Here is a 16,162-nt window from a genome sequence, read left to right as displayed (position 1 = left end):
AGACGACTGCTCTGCACAGCACACTGCTGCGTTATCGCTCCCTCCCGAGAAGGGTGTGAAGGAGGAAGACGAGCTGGACGTGGAGAAAGATGGGAGTGGTTTCTGTTTGAGGCGGAGCAAACGCGTTATCGCCGCTCCGGCAGAAAGTGACAGCGATGACGAAGAACGTGTGCGACGTTTCCTTTCAGAGGGCATCTTGGACGAAGACCCAGACGAGACTGACGAGGACTCTGAGTCGCTCAGGGGCGTGGAGAGGAAATGCCCCTACTGCCCCGATCAATTTCACAACGGCATCGGGCTCGCCAATCACGTGAGAGGCCACCTAAACCGAGTGGGTGTCAGCTACAACGTGCGGCACTTCATTTCCCCCGAGGAAGTCAAAGCCATTGAGAAGAAGTTCTCCTATCAGAAGAAAAAGAAAAAAGGTCAGCGGCTTGTTGTATATATTTTGTTAGGCTGTGCTCGGCATTAGGGCTGGGCAATATATCGATATTATATATATATATTGATATCGTGATTTGAGACTAGATATCGTCTCAGAATTTTGGATATCTTTGTTCATGTTTCACAGAGTTTAACCTGAACCAGACCGATAACAAAGATAGAAATCACATCACATGCATACAGGGATAGTAGTATACAGTTAGTAAACATATACAGTACAGGCCAAAAGTTTGGACACACCTTCTGTGTGAAATAACTGAAAACATGTCTTATATTTTAGATTCCTCAAAGTAGCCACCCTTTGCTTTTTTATTAATAAGGGAAATAATTCCACTAATGAACCCTGACAAAGCACACCTGTGAAGGTAAAACCATTTCAGGTGACTACCTCATGAAGCTCATTGAGAGAACACCAAGGGTTTGCAGAGTTATCAAAAAAAGCAAAGGGTGGCTACTTTGAAGAATCTAAAATATAAGACATGTTTTCAGTTATTTCACACTTTTTTGTTAAGTACATAATTCCATATGTGTTCATTCATAGTTTTGATGCCTTCAGTGAGAATCTACAATGTAAATAGTCATGAAAATAAAAAGGAAACACATTGAATGAGAAGGTGTGTCCAAACTTTTGGCCTGTACTGTACACCTGAGAGCTCGGCACGTGCACGTACGACGGCCTTACGTAAACAGATCACCAGAATGATTGACAACTAGGAGGACCAATAGTCTTGATGATCCACCCGGAAAAAGAAAATCCTCCACTATACCTTTAATTTCAACACCTCTGCCTCTCCACAGTTGCCAACTTTGACCCGGGCACGTTCAGCGTGATGCACTGTGAGTTCTGTAGCGCTGGCTTCGACACCCGGGCCGGCCTGTCCAGCCACGCCCGCGCCCACCTCCGCGACTTTGGCATCACCAACTGGGACGTTACCATCTCGCCAATCCACATCCTGAGGGAGTTATTCTCCAGCCGGCCCGATCTGGTGATCCCCACGGCCCCCCCTCGGAGCCCCGGCTCCTCGCGGGACGATGAGGAGGAGGAAGACGAGGAGGAGGAGGAGGAGGAAGGGGAGAGAATCGTCGAGGTAAAGCTAGAGCAGGAGACGAGTGCCGCTACTGATGCCGTTACTTCGGCGTCTCCTCAACAGTGCAAGCAGGAGGACGCTGAAGAAGAGAGTAACTGTGAGTTTTTATCTCTGATCCTTCCCAATAATCAGTAAAAGGGGGCTTGTGTGTGTGTTGGGGGGCCGCATAGAAGCATACATACAGTACAGGCCAAAAGTTTGGACACACCTTCTCATTCAATGCGTTTCCTTTTTATTTTCATGACTATTTACATTGTAGATTCTCACTGAAGGCATCAAAACTATGAATGAACACATATGGAATTATGTACTTAACAAAAAAGTGTGAAATAACTGAAAACATGTCTTATATTTTAGATTCTTCAAAGTAGCCACCCTTTGCTTTTTTATTAATAAGGGAAATAATTCCACTAATGAACCCTGACAAAGCACACCTGTGAAGGTAAAACCATTTCAGGTGACTACCTCATGAAGCTCATTGAGAGAACACCAAGGGTTTGCAGAGTTATCAAAAAAAGCAAAGGGTGGCTACTTTGAAGAATCTAAAATATAAGACATGTTTTCAGTTATTTCACACTTTTTTGTTAAGTACATAATTACCAGTAAAAGACACTTATGTCATATCACGATATTACGATATCCAAAATCTAAGACGATATCTAGTCTCATCTCATGATATCGATATAATATCGATATATCGCCCAGCACTAGTATCGAGTATGGAAACTCTACGTTACGCACAGAGATGGGGCTTAGACGGTGTGTGTTGTTGTATTTTGAGAGGCTTAATTACAGGTGTAGAGGAGCTGAAACATTAAATTAGTTTTACCATAATATATATATATCAATGTAAGGAGATATCGGGATTGCCACAGGTATCGAAAAATGTTTGAACGATACCCAGTCTTATTAGATGCTGTGTGTGTCTGTGTGTGTGTGTATGACTGTCTGTGTGTGTGTGTCTGTGTGTGTGTGTGTGTCTGTCTGTCTGTCTGTATGACTGTCTGTGTGTGTGTGTGTGTGTGTGTGTGTGTGTGTGTGTGTGTGTGTGTCTGTCTGTGTGTGTGTGTGTGTGTGTCTGTCTGTGTATTTGTTTCTGTGTCTTTGTGTGTCTGTGTGTGTGTGTGTGTGTGTGTTTGTTTGTTTGTGTGTGTGTGTGTGTGTGTGTCTGTGTGTGTGTGTGTGTGTGTCTGTCTGTGTATTTGTTTCTGTGTCTGTGTGTGTCTGTCTGTGTGTGTGTGTTTGTTTGTGTCTGTCTGTGTGTGTGTCTGTCTGTCTGTGTGTGTCTGTGTGTGTGTGTCTGTCTGTGTGTGTGTATGTGTCTGTCTGTCTGTGTGTGTCTGTGTGTGTGTGTGTCTGTGTGTGTGTGTGTGTGTCTGTCTGTCTGTGTGTGTGAGTGTGTCTGTCTGTCTGTGTGTGTCTCTCTGTGTGTGTGTCTGTGTGTCTGTCTGTGTCTCTCTGTGTGTCTGTCTGTGTCTGTGTGTGTGTGTGTGTGTGTGTGTGTGTGTGTGTGTGTGTGTGTATTATGAGACTATGGGCCCCTGGACACAGACATGTAAGAACCCCCCTGTGAACAAGACAACTAAACACAAGCATCTACTTTTAGTCGTTTTGCATCCCTTTTTGGTCATTTTGTGTCTTTGTGTAGTCATTTTGTGTCTTTGTGTAGTCATTTTGTGTGTCTGTGTAGTCATTTTGTGTGTCTGTGTGGTCATTTTGTGTGTCTGTGTAGTCATTTTGTGTCTCTGTGCAGTAATAGCTTCTCTTTATGATTGTTTTGGATCTATTTTTGGTCATTTTGCATCATGTGTTCATTTTGCGTCTTGCTAGTCTTTTTTGTGTAGGTTTGTGGTCATTTAGCGTCTCTTTTTTGATCGTTTCTTTTTAACGATATGATTAGGACCTCGGACCCCTTGGGCCCCTGGACCTGTGCCCGGCCTGTCCATCCAGTAGTCCATCTATGTGTGTGAGACAGAAAGACAGAGAGACAGAGAGAGAGACAGAGAGAGAGAAAGTCTGTTTGCTTTTTACTCTGAATAAAATCAGGACTGCCTGACCTGGGGTCTGGGTAACATGTGTGAAGTGTTTGAATCAGGATGGTGGCTCTTGAAGAAAATCAGCTTTAGCAGAGAGAGTGTGTGTGTGTGTGTGTGTTGGTGAGACAGACAGAGAGAGAGAGAGAGAGAGAGAGAGAGAGAGAGAGAGAGAGAGAGAGAGAGAGTCCCCGATGCCCGCGGTTGATGTGGCACTCTCTCGGTGCATTCATCCCAACCTCCGCCTCCACTCGATTGGTCACGCCTTAGCTTAGCGGTGCATATGGGGGCAAAATGGCTGCTTCCACCTCCCCGTAGACCCAAACAATAGCGGACTAACTGCCTGGGCTTCGGCTGCCGGGGGAGTCCGGTGCACTGCGGTTGCGGACCGGTGAGTACCGCGCGCCCCCCTCGGATCACACGGCGACGCGCCGCATCTCTCTGTCACACCAGACAAGAGCCATTAAAAAAGTCTCCATCATGTGAGAATATGGAAAGAAAAGCAGAGTCGCGCGCAGCCGTGCAGGTAGTAGTAGTTGTCCGTGACATGTCCAAAAGCCCGGAGAGACGCTCGTGGCTCGGTCGCGTTTGGTGTCGAATTTAAACAACTAGAGATTGTATTTGAGCCGATTGCATCGTTTACAGTTGTGAATGTGTGTGTGTGTGTGTGTGTGTGTGTGTGTGTGTGTGTGTGTGTGTGTGTTTGTGTGTGTGGTTTCTCTCTCATTGTGCACGTCTGCCTGGATGACGTCCAGTGTTTCCGATGCTGCAGCCTGCAGGAGCTCTAAAATTACCTACAGTTGCCCAATCCTCGCCATTTTACTTTTGCTTTTTTTTTTTTTTTTTTGATAGAGCAGGCGAGGACACGCTGTGCTTTCAAGTGCACGTTTTTTTGAGTTTTAAAATAAGCGTGAGATTGCTAGCTGTAACTTTGTGCACTGAAAGCGAGCACACAGCCAGAGTAATCTTATTACAACTTATCAGGATCAACGGAGTAGCCTATATAATCGAAGTATCACTTCAAGAGAGTGTGTGTGTGTGTGTGTGTGTGTGTGTTTTATGATTAGCCTTCTTTTCCTTTTCTCTCTTCCTTCACTCTATTTTCTCTCCTCCGATGCATTTAACTTCCTTTCTTCTGTCCCTTTTTCATACATTATATGTCTTCATATATATACTGTATGCTACCTATCATTGAATTATTCTAAGGGAACCCAACATGCCGAGCATTTCTGGGTTTCCATCCACATTTGCATGTTCTTTTCTTTAACTTATGTGTCGTAAATGCATCATTGTTTTTGTTTTGTGCTAAATAAATACACAAAATCAAATAGAAATCACTTTTATTCAGGAGTATCTGGATACTCAGCCTGAAGGGATACAAAGTGGAGTTATCGGTTGTTTTTCCGCTATTTTCTTCATATTTTTTGGGGTCTATAAATGCCCTGCTGATTATGCATTGTCTTCATTATAATAGCTGGTGTTATAACGCTGCGCTGCGAGGTGTCACATCGCTCTTTATCCAGTCAGGAGATGAAGTGACAAGCGCAGAGCCGCCCAGCCAGACAGAAAGCATTGTCTGTCTCTCTCTCTCTCTTTCTCTCTGATTTACTGATTTGTCGCAGAAAATGGCACTTTTGTCCCAGGAATGCCTCACTCACTCACTGCTGGGGGGGGAAACCAAGACTGCCATGTTTGTTTCATACAGTAGTGCAATTACATACATGGCTCTTCCTCTTTACAGGGATTTATGAATGGAATTGAATTGTTATAATGCACTTGTTATTACAAAGAACTGTTGAATTACTGTATGAGCGCACATTTTTCTGCTCTCAGCCCCTGCGTTTTTTTTATTTATTCTCAATGCACTCAGAGATTAATTATATGCTTTTCAAAGGCTGAATTATTTTAGAAGCATATGGATATATAAATCAGATTATCGCTGCAACTAGGGATTGTTTTCATTGTCGATTTTTATTTTCTGGATTAATTGATTAGTTGTTTGGTCTATAAAATGTCAGAAAATGGTGAAAATGAGAATGCACTGAACATGAATGTGTGCTCCAAACTTAATGTGGATCCATCCAAATGTTTGTTGAGACATTTCTCTCAATTTCACCAACACTAGAGGAGAAGTCAGGTGATCACCAATCCTCAGTCTGTGCAAAACTGCACGGCAATTGATCCAATAGTTGTTGAGATAGTTCAGTCTGGACCAAAGTTGCAGACCAAGCGATCACAGACATGTAAGGCTGCTGAAACTAACGATTATTTTCATTGTCTGGATGAATGTTGTTCGGTCTCTAAAATGTCAGAAAGTGGTGAAAAATGTGGATCAGTGTTTCCCAATACCCCAAGATGACCTCGTCAAATGTCTCGTTTTGGTCACAGCTCAAAGATATTTTTTTGGGAGCATTTTCGGGCCTTTGTTTTGATAGGACAGCTGAAGACGAGAGAGAGAGAGAGAGACATGCAGCAAAGGGCCGCAGGTCGGAGTCGAACCCGGGCCCGAGCAGTACACCTCAATAAACGGGCGCACGCTCTACCAACTGAGCTACCCGGGTGCCCAGATATTAATTTTACTGTCCAAGAGAAGAGAAGAAACCAAAAAAACAAGCTGTAGTGAGAGTGTGTGACTAACAGATTCATCGATGACCGATATTAAAAGCCAGGCTTAAAACTCCCCTTTTTACATCGGCCTTCCTGGCATTTTAATTGTCTTATCCTGCTATGATTGTAATGAAGTGTTTGTCTTTTGATGTAATTTTTGCCTAAATCACTGATTTGTAAGTGTGTTTTATTTTTATTACTCTGTGGCTAATGTGCTATGTACAGCACTTTGGTCAGTGCGGGCTGTTTTAAATGTGCTATAGGCCTAGAAATAAACTTTGCTTACTTACTTACTTACCAAGAGACTGAACTCCTCTGGGACAGGAAACTGAAGATAGCAAAAAAATTACCGGTGCAACACAGATGTCTTCTTACTTGATGATTTTATTTCTTAAGGTACATAACATTGACTAATGTTTTGATGTATGGTTACATCTCCATCAGAGGACTCAATTGTTTTGCTATATGCTGTTGTGTCCTGCCTTGGTTGCACCGGATTGTTGGGGTCTACAGAAGAGCAGAGAACTTCCCCTTTTTTCTAGGAAACTGAAGATCTTTGAGTTGTGGACAAAAAGAGACATTTGAGGATGTCATCTCTGGGCTTTTTGGGGAAACACTGATCCACATTTTCTGACATTTTATAGACCAAACAGCTACTCGATTAATCGACAATGAAAATAGTTACAGTGGCGCTCATAAGTTTATGAACCCATGCTAAGGTTGTGTCAAAAGAGGAATTAAAAAATCATAGAGAGATTAACATGGTTAGCCTAAAAGCTGCTTTGATTTGCATTGACAAATGATTTAATGGAAAGTACCCCAATGCCAATCTCTAGGTATGGTGAAGGGTATGTGATGATGTGGGGGTATGGTGAAGGGATGTGGGGGTATGGTGAAGGGTATGTGATGATGTGGGGGGGCCAAGGGAACTTTATCAGGATGCATAGTATCCTGGATCCATGAAATAACTGGCCTTTCAAAATAAGTCTGCCTGCCTCTATGGGAATCTAACATAGGGGTGGACTGACTTATGCCCCCTGTATTTTAGGGAAGAACATTTATTTATTTATGATACATTATTCATTCACAAAGAAAACTGGTTGGATTTTTCCTATTTTTTTTAAATTAAGGCATTTTGTCATTCCTCTTTTTAGTTAACTTTAGCATGGCTTCATAAACTTATGAGCAGCACTGTAGTTGCTTAGTTAGTTGCAGCTGTAATTCCACCACTTATTTGTGATATTGTGTGTAATGTTTTAGGCGAGGAGGAGGAGGAAGAGGATGAGGAGCAGCAGCTGCAGCTTCCAGCTCTGGATGCTCTGAGCTCGGGGGAAACCGGGCAGCGCAGCGCCAACTCAGACGGCCTCTCTCCTGGAGAGGATGCCGACTCCAAGGGTGAGCGAGAGAGAGAGAGAGACGGGAACGCTGCCCCCGAGTGTTGACAGCCAGGGGATTGGATTTGCTACAGCAGAGCCTCATCAAAGCTGTCAGGGGTGGGGTGGTTGTGAAACTGACCTCATATGTCTACAGCCCTACATCAGAGTTGGGTTGTCTCCTGGGGAAATCCTAAGAGCTAGACAAATGTGTTTAAAGCGCCCATATTATGCTCATTTTCAGGTTCATAATTGTATTTTAAGGTTGTACCAGAATAGGTTTACGTGGTTTAATTTTCAAAAAACACCATATTTTTGTTGTACTGCACATTGCTGCAGCTCCTCTTTTCACCCTGTGTTCAGGTCTCTGTTTTAGCTACAGAGTGAGACATATCTTCTTCTGTACTATCTTTGTTTGCTTTCGCACATGCTCAGTAGCTCAGATCGTAGATCATGTGCAGCTAGCTCCATAGACAGTAAAAGAAAGGCTGTTTCTCCAACTTCAGTCAGTTCCAAGGCAGGATCAGCTGGGAGACTTCTTCTAAACCAGGGAGCACATGGAAGTAGTTCTTTTGGAGATTATGGTGAACTAGTGTGTGTTGTAGCAGTGCTTTGCTATTGAAAACGAGCTAACGGTTGAAGTTAGCCAGCTCGTTTCAGCTAGTGACGTAGAAAGCCGTGCAGATGTTGACCAGCTCACCAGGGGACTGAAGGCAGGACACATTCAGAAACCAGATCTCACTCAGAACACCATGGATGGGTTTTTTTTTCATAATAATATGGGCACTTTAAGAGCTAATGAGAGCACCTGGAACATGTGGCTAGTGGTCCTGCAGACTGGGTGAGTTTTTCGACTAGTCATGACTGGTCTCCAAGATGGCTCCCGCAAGTAAACATGAACGCGACTGTCTTTATAATCTATCTTTTTTAATAAACTATCTGTGTACTTACAATGTTGTCAATGCTTCGGTTCACATTTAGGGACCCTCATTATGCTAACGTTATGGTGTGGTTTTGAGCCTTTTTAGTGGTATTAAATAACGATTTAATTTGAGTGTCCCAATGCCCCATATAACTAGCATTGTAAGCTAACCAGCAGTCCACGCTAGCCTCGTCAAAGCTCCAAACTCATTCGACTAGCATGAAAACATGTCCCAGAGAGAGACAGAGCAGGTACACATCAGGTAATAACCCCTAGGTTCCTTTTGCGCCAGAATTGTCCTTTTAATCTCTGCTCTTACATTTCACCATTGTTGTTCTTCAAAGTACTTTCTGTATTTTCATTTTATACATCCATGATTTTCAACCAAAAAATCAGCTTCCTGTTTACACCGGCACATGTGATGTCAGACCCGTTCATATAGTTGCTACTGGAGATAAAACTCTTGTGTGAACAGAGATAGTTTCTGTCTCAAAATTGCGCTTGAAAATGAAAACGTAGCAGTGTAGATGGAGCCTTACTCTCTGTCAGAAAGTGAACACATATATATATATATATATTCTGTTTTATTTCCCAACTTAAAGATCTAAACACTGAGCAGATAATCTTGTGTGGGCATATATTGTTTTTGTATGAAAACGCCACTTAACCCTTGTGATGTCTTCCTGTCAACCGCGCAACTTTGTGTTTTTCTGGGTCGAAATTTCAACACTTTTTTTCGTGGATTTGTATTCCAATTTTTTGTCACTTTTTTCCAATTTTTTTTGTTATTTTATTTTCAATTTTGTCACTTATTTGGCATTTTCTTAATGATATTTTTGTCAATTTTTTAACAAGTTTTTGTCACCTTTGGCGATATTTGTTTTTCTCACTTTCTCCGATTTTATTTATTTATTTTTTGGTCACTTTTTACAGCGTTTAAAAAAAACAAACATGTTTTCCTGTGTTTTTGTAGATTTTTCCAGCATTTGTCACTTTTTTCAACATTCTTTTGTCATAGTTCTGATATAGAAAGTTTTTGTTGAGGACAACAGGGGAGTTAAAAATGAAAAGGTAGGAGTAGTCTGATTGTGGATGTAGTCTGAGATAATGAAAGAAAACAGGATGTCGGTGGTAACATTGAAACTTTAAAGGGATACTCCACCGTTTGTTGAAATAGTTTTTATCACGGTCGACCCTGGCTGTAGATAGGTGGGCCAACGCATTTTTTGTCTCCTAACAAGTAATTAAGTTGTTTTTTTTGTCTTTTGTTGGCTCACTTTTACTCACAACAATGCTAACCAGCAACATAGAATTCCATTCACTATGCTAAGCTAACTAGCGGCGGCGCTGCTGGTGTTGCACCGGACTAAAACGATGCATGCACAGAAAATGCGTTGGCCCACCTATCTACAGCTAGAGGAGACCCCACCTATCTACAGCTAGAGGAGACCCCACCTATCTACAACTAGAGGAGACCCCACCTATCTACAGCTAGGGGAGACCCCACCTATCTACAGCTAGAGGAGACCCCACCTATCTACAGCTAGGAGAGACCCCACCTATCTACAACTAGGGGAGACCCCACCTATCTACAGCTAGGGGAGACCCCACCTATCTACAGCTAGGGGAGACCCCACCTATCTACAGCTAGAGGAGACCCCACCTATCTACAGCTAGGAGAGACCCCACCTATCTACAACTAGGGGAGACCCCACCTATCTACAGCTAGGGAGACCCCACCTATCTACAGCTAGGGGAGACCCCACCTATCTACAGCTAGAGGAGACCCCACCTATCTACAACTAGGGGAGACCCCACCTATCTACAGCTAGGAGAGACCCCACCTATCTACAACTAGGGGAGACCCCACCTATCTACAGCTAGGGGAGACCCCACCTATCTACAACTAGGGGAGACCCCACCTATCTACAGCTAGAGGAGACCCCACCTATCTACAGCTAGGGGAGACCCCACCTATCTACAACTAGGGGAGACCCCACCTATCTACAGCTAGAGGAGACCCCACCTATCTACAGCTAGAGGAGACCCCACCTATCTACAGCTAGAGGAGACCCCACCTATCTACAACTAGGGGAGACCCCACCTATCTACAGCTAGAGGAGACCCCACCTATCTACAACTAGGGGAGACCCCACCTATCTACAGCTAGGGGAGACCCCACCTATCTACAGCTAGAGGAGACCCCACCTATCTACAGCTAGGGGAGACCCCACCTATCTACAGCTAGAGGAGACCCCACCTATCTACAGCTAGAGGAGACCCCACCTATCTACAGCTAGAGGAGACCCCACCTATCTACAGCTAGAGGAGACCGTGATAAGACCTTTTTCAACAAACGGTGGTGTATACCTTTAATGAAAATGTGTAAGAAGTCTTTAGTAGGGCTGCTCCCTCTTAGTGGATTAGTCGACTAATTGGTGGTTCTGGTCTTAGTCAACTTAGATCTCTTTAGTCCATTAGTCATGTCTGATGCTGTTTTCATGCTGAATGACTTATTTCCAAGAAACATACGAGCACATCTCTGGTAAACACAAGAATTAAAGTGGTGCTTTAACATGACTCTCAGTGGAGAAACTCAGATTTACAGATCTGTCGATTAAATCAGCTAATCGATTAATCGATACAGTTGAATGAGTGTTAGTCCACTAAGAACTTCTTCAATCGAGCCCAGCCCTAGTCTTTATAATGTCTCACCAGCCCTTTCTTGCCTCGGTTTGCAGTCCACGACTTGAAGTGCGCGGTGTGTGGAGCTCAGTTTGAGACCCGACGAGGACTGTCCAGCCACGCCCGCTCCCACTTGCGCCAGCTGGGCGTCAGCGTTTCGGAGAGCAGCGGCGCGCCCATCAACCTCCTCTACAAACTCGCCAAGGAGCGCAGCAGCGCCGACGGCCAGCTCGTCTCGTCTCCTCCTCCTCAGCCTCTTCCAGCCGAGAGCGCCTCGCCATCAGTTCCTCGGAAAGATGAGGCGCTAGCAGACATGGACTTAGACGAGAAACCCATCCCTCTGTCGATCCTGGCCAAAGCAGCCAAAGCAGTGCCACCACCACCTTCCTCTTCTTCCTCCTCCTCCTCCTCGCCAACGCCTCCTCTCGGCGCTTCTCCGGCTGGGCCTCCTCATCCCGGCCCCCCTCCCTCGGTGGTGAGGAAAGCCCCCATCTCCTCTCTGCTGCCGGTGTCTTCCCTGCTGCGCTCGGTGGAGTACAAGGCCATGGGAATGAAAGGCTTGATGTCTAACCTCGCAGCCAAACCGATCTGGGCGCCACAGGAGGATGACGCTCCGCTCAACCTCAGTAAGTTTATTTATTTATTTAGATTAGATTAGATTAGATAATACTTTACTCATCCCACAATGGGGGAATTCACTTGTTACAGCAGCAGTTTTTACAGGTAAACAACAGACAATGTGCAAAAAGTACTGAATGATTATATAAAGAGTATTTTAAAGTGGCCAAAGTGCGAAAAATGTTGTAATTTATGTAAGTAATTGACATGAAAGTAGATTGAATAATATGTAATTAAATAACATAGCAAAAGTAATTAACCATATAATATAAAAAGTATTGAAGTGTGACCATAATATAAATAATATTGATAAAGTAAGCACACGGAATGAAAAATATAAATACAGATGGAAAAATATAAATACAGATAATGATAAAGATATACAAGTGCCATGATGAGTGGTGAGTAATTGAGATGAGGAACAGAAAACTCTGACATTATGTGGTGGTGCAGGTGTTGTAGAGTCTGACAGGATGAAGGACCTGTGGTACCTCTCCTTCTTACACCGTGGGTGGATCAGTCAGTATCTGTCTTTTATTTATTTCAGGTTTATTTAACAGGGACAATGCACACTAATAATACATAAAGAAAACGTACAGTGTGCCAGAATTAGCCAAAAGGTGTGCCGGTGGAGAGCTAACGCTTTATTACATGGCTTGGTTGAATTATAATGTAAGGCAAGGCAAGGCAGCTTTATTTATATAGCACATTTCAGCAACAGGGCAATTCAAAGTGCTTTACATAAAACATTAAAGAGCAGTTAGAAAACAATTAAAAAACAATAATAAACAAATTAAAAACATTAAAAGACAAGAATAAAATTGATAGTGCAGTATAAGAATAAAAGTTACAGTGCAGTATAAGAAATTAAAGTTAATAAAATAGATTATTTAAAGAAAAGCAACATCAAAAAGATAGGTCTTTAGCTTAGATTTAAAAGAACTGAGAGTTGCAGCGGACCTACAGGTTTCTGGGAGTTTGTTCCAGATATGTGGAGCATAAAAACTGATGTAGAATGCGGTCGGTTATTTCTTGATAACACACCATTGCCATGAAATAGCAGAGCGTTGCCATGGACACAGTTCTGTTCACTCTGGAGCTATCAATCAATCCGCTGAAAGAAGTCCGGATAATGTATCAGCTGTGGCCAAAAAAAAGCATGTTTTAAATGTGTAACACCACCTGAGCCTCGGTGAAAACATTTTTTCGTGTATATGGTTGAAATGACAATAAAACACACTTGTTGAGTTGATCGTCTCACTGTCTGTCTGTAAAGGGTAGGCGTGGCTTGGGAGTGGCCTCATACAGCAGCAAAGCAAGTGCATTCTGGGATTTGGTGTCTTTCATCCATATGAGCCAAACACATTTTCTGGCTTATCTCGGCCTAGAAGGCACCAATTTCAATTTTCTTTTCACATTTCTACTACATTAGTGACCCAATTTAAAGATATATTCAGCTTTCCAGCGTTGAAATTTCCCTTTAAAAAAAAAATTGGGTCCTACCCCTTTTTTTCTATTTTTATACTTTAGTTAAATACAAAACAATTTGATGCTTCACTTATTTATCTACGTATACACATAAATGTGCAGTAAATCTAACTGCCTACACGCACATATACACATGCATATACACACGCTTTCTTTTCCATCTACAACAACCTAATGAGAAATGAAACCATGTTGTAGCTTTCCCATCGAGTCGAGGTGTGAAAGTGTCCTTAGTTGAGTCATTTCTTCTTCTTTGTGTGCAGCGCTGGAGGTGAACCCCAACAAGGACATTGTTTGTCAGCTGTGCGGCGCCTGGTTTGAGACTCGGAAAGGCTTATCCAGCCATGCACGAGCCCACCTGCGGCACTTCGGCGTGGAGTACTCCGAATCCAAGGTAGGGGTGAAGGATGTTTACTGTGTGTGTGTGTGTGTGTGTGTATATGGAGCCAGTTGAGGTGGTTCGGGCATCTGGTAAGGATGCCCCCTGGGCGCCTCCCTAGGGAGGTGTTCCAGGCACATCCAGCTGGGAGGAGGCCTCGGGGAAGACCCAGGACTAGGTGGAGGGATTATATCTCCAACCTGGCCTGGGAACGCCTCGGGATCCCCCAGTCAGAGCTGGTTAATGTTGCTCGGGAAAGGGAAGTTTGGGGTCCCCTGCTGGAGCTGCTCCCCCCGCGACCCGACACCGGATAAGCGGACGAAGATGGATGGATGGATAAATATACACATACACACACAGTACAGGCCAAACGTTTGGACACAGCTTCTCATTCAATGTGTTTCCTTTTTATTTTCATGACTATTTACATTGTAGATTCTCACTGAAGGCATCAAAACTATAAATGAACACATATGGAATTATGTACTTAACAAAGATTCTTTAAAGTAGCCACCCTAAAAATTCCACTAATGAACCCTGACAAAGCACACCTGTGAAGGTAAAACCATTTCAGGTGACTACCTCATGAAGCTCATTGAGAGAACACCAAGGGTTTGCAGAGTTATCAAAAAAAGCAAAGGGTGGCTACTTTGAAGAATCTAAAATATAAGACATGTTTTCAGTTATTTCACACTTTTTTGTTAAGTAAATAATTCCACATGTGTTCATTCATAGTTTTGATGCCTTCAGTGACCAAACTTTTGGCCTGTACTGTATATATATATATATGTGTGTGTGTGTGTGTGTGTGTGTGTGTGTGTGTGTGTGTGTGTGTGTGTGTGTGTATATATATATATATATATATATATATATATATATATATATATATATATATATATATATAATCTGTTACAGTGAAAACACACCAGGCGCGTATCGTTGCATATAGCCTCGTAGCGCAGCTATATTTGTTTAATGGCCAAATATGTGTCAAACCGTTCTGAATTAGGTATTAGGCTGCAGAGATGTCCCAGCCTATGAATCCTACCCTACAGACTACAGAAAACCTCTTTGTTTGGTACAGTTCCTCGCAGAAATCACATTATAATCATTTTAATTTCTTTGAATTTTAATAATTTCAATCAAAATGAGAATAACGATACAAAAATTATCATTCCCTCCAATATCTTGAATCATATAGCAATTGCAATATCAGCCAAAATAATCGCATTTAGATATTTTCCTTATATCGTGCAGCCCTACTCACCACTGATTACGACTTAATGTCCCCCCCATGTTTTTGCTCTTCTCCCGACAAGAGTTTGATCTGATTGGTTGATTTGGCGATTTGTGAAATAACTGAAAACATGTCTTATATTTTAGATTCTTCAAAGTAGCCACCCTTTGCTTTTTTTGATAACTCTGCAAACCCTTGGTGTTCTCTCAATGAGCTTCATGAGGTAGTCACCTGAAATGGTTTTACCTTCACAGGTGTGCTTTGTCAGGGTTCATTAGTGGAATTATTTCCCTTATTAATAAAAAAAGCAAAGGGTGGCTACTTTGAAGAATCTAAAATATAAGACATGTTTTCAGTTATTTCACACTTTTTTATTAAGTACATAATTCCATATGTGTTCATTCATAGTTTTGATGCCTTCAGTGAGAATCTACAATGTAAATAGTCATGAAAATGAAAAGGAAACGCATTGAATGAGAAGGTGTGTCCAAACTTTTGGCCTGTACTATAGGTGGTGATAGACAGGTGGTTTATCCAATCAGCTAACCAGTATTTTTGCCCCCTTCCCAAAAGTTCTCCAACGGAAAGTTCCCAGATGGATATGCCGAGCAAATGCGAAGCGATCCATCTGGTGGAGTCAGGTTAAAATATCGTATCGTTGTCCAAAGAGTCAATATCATATTGTATCGTGATAAAACGTTGTGCTTTGCGCCCCTGTCTCCCAGGGCTCTCCCATCGACCTCCTGAACCAGCTCATCGATACGGACGACTTCAAGCACAAAGCCGGCTCGCTGCAGCGCGACAGCCACGGCGCCGAGCCCCGGGGCCTCGCCGCCACCAAGCAGTCTCCGTCTCTCCTCTATAAGGTCACCACAGCCGGGGGAGGGTCCACCTCCAAAGCTACCTCTTCCTCTGCCTCATCGCTGCTGCTCAGCCCGCCCGCCAAACGCCACAAGTCCTCCGCCATGAGGGTCTTCCGCCTGAGCAGTGGCGAGCTCATGGCGCTTCCACACAGTGAGTGTTTCACGTACAGTACAGGCCAAAAGTTTGGACACACCTTCTCATTCAATGCGTTTCCTTCTTATTTTCATGACTATTTACATTGTAGATTCTCACTGAAGGCATCAAAACTATGAATGAACACATATGGAATTATGTACTTAACAAAAAAGTGTGAAATAACTGAAAACATGTCTTATATTTTAGATTCTTCAAAGTAGCCACCCTTTGCTTTTTTTATTAATAAGGGAAATAATTCCACTAACGAACCCTGACAAAGCACACCTGT

The 16,162-nt window shown here is 43.0% G+C and overlaps 1 protein-coding gene across 2 annotated transcripts in view; it reads left to right on the top strand.

Annotated features, from left to right (window-relative positions):
* wizb (WIZ zinc finger b) overlaps positions 1 to 16,162 on the top strand; it is a 59,081-nt gene that overhangs the window by 20,169 nt on the left and 22,750 nt on the right. For both annotated transcript variants that reach the window (XM_028599748.1, XM_028599747.1), the window contains 6 exons: positions 3 to 425; positions 1,243 to 1,629; positions 7,433 to 7,567; positions 11,209 to 11,778; positions 13,522 to 13,652; positions 15,600 to 15,888. In XM_028599748.1, coding sequence (XP_028455549.1) covers positions 3 to 425; positions 1,243 to 1,629; positions 7,433 to 7,567; positions 11,209 to 11,778; positions 13,522 to 13,652; positions 15,600 to 15,888 — 1,935 coding nt within the window. The remainder of the gene's footprint in view (positions 1 to 2; positions 426 to 1,242; positions 1,630 to 7,432; positions 7,568 to 11,208; positions 11,779 to 13,521; positions 13,653 to 15,599; positions 15,889 to 16,162) is intronic.

The sequence above is a fragment of the Perca flavescens genome, chromosome 15, assembly GCF_004354835.1.
Source record: "Perca flavescens isolate YP-PL-M2 chromosome 15, PFLA_1.0, whole genome shotgun sequence".
In the NCBI taxonomy this organism is placed as follows: Eukaryota; Metazoa; Chordata; class Actinopteri; order Perciformes; family Percidae; genus Perca; species Perca flavescens.
Note: the sequence above shows the minus strand (reverse complement) of the source record. Positions and strands in the feature narration are given on the sequence as shown.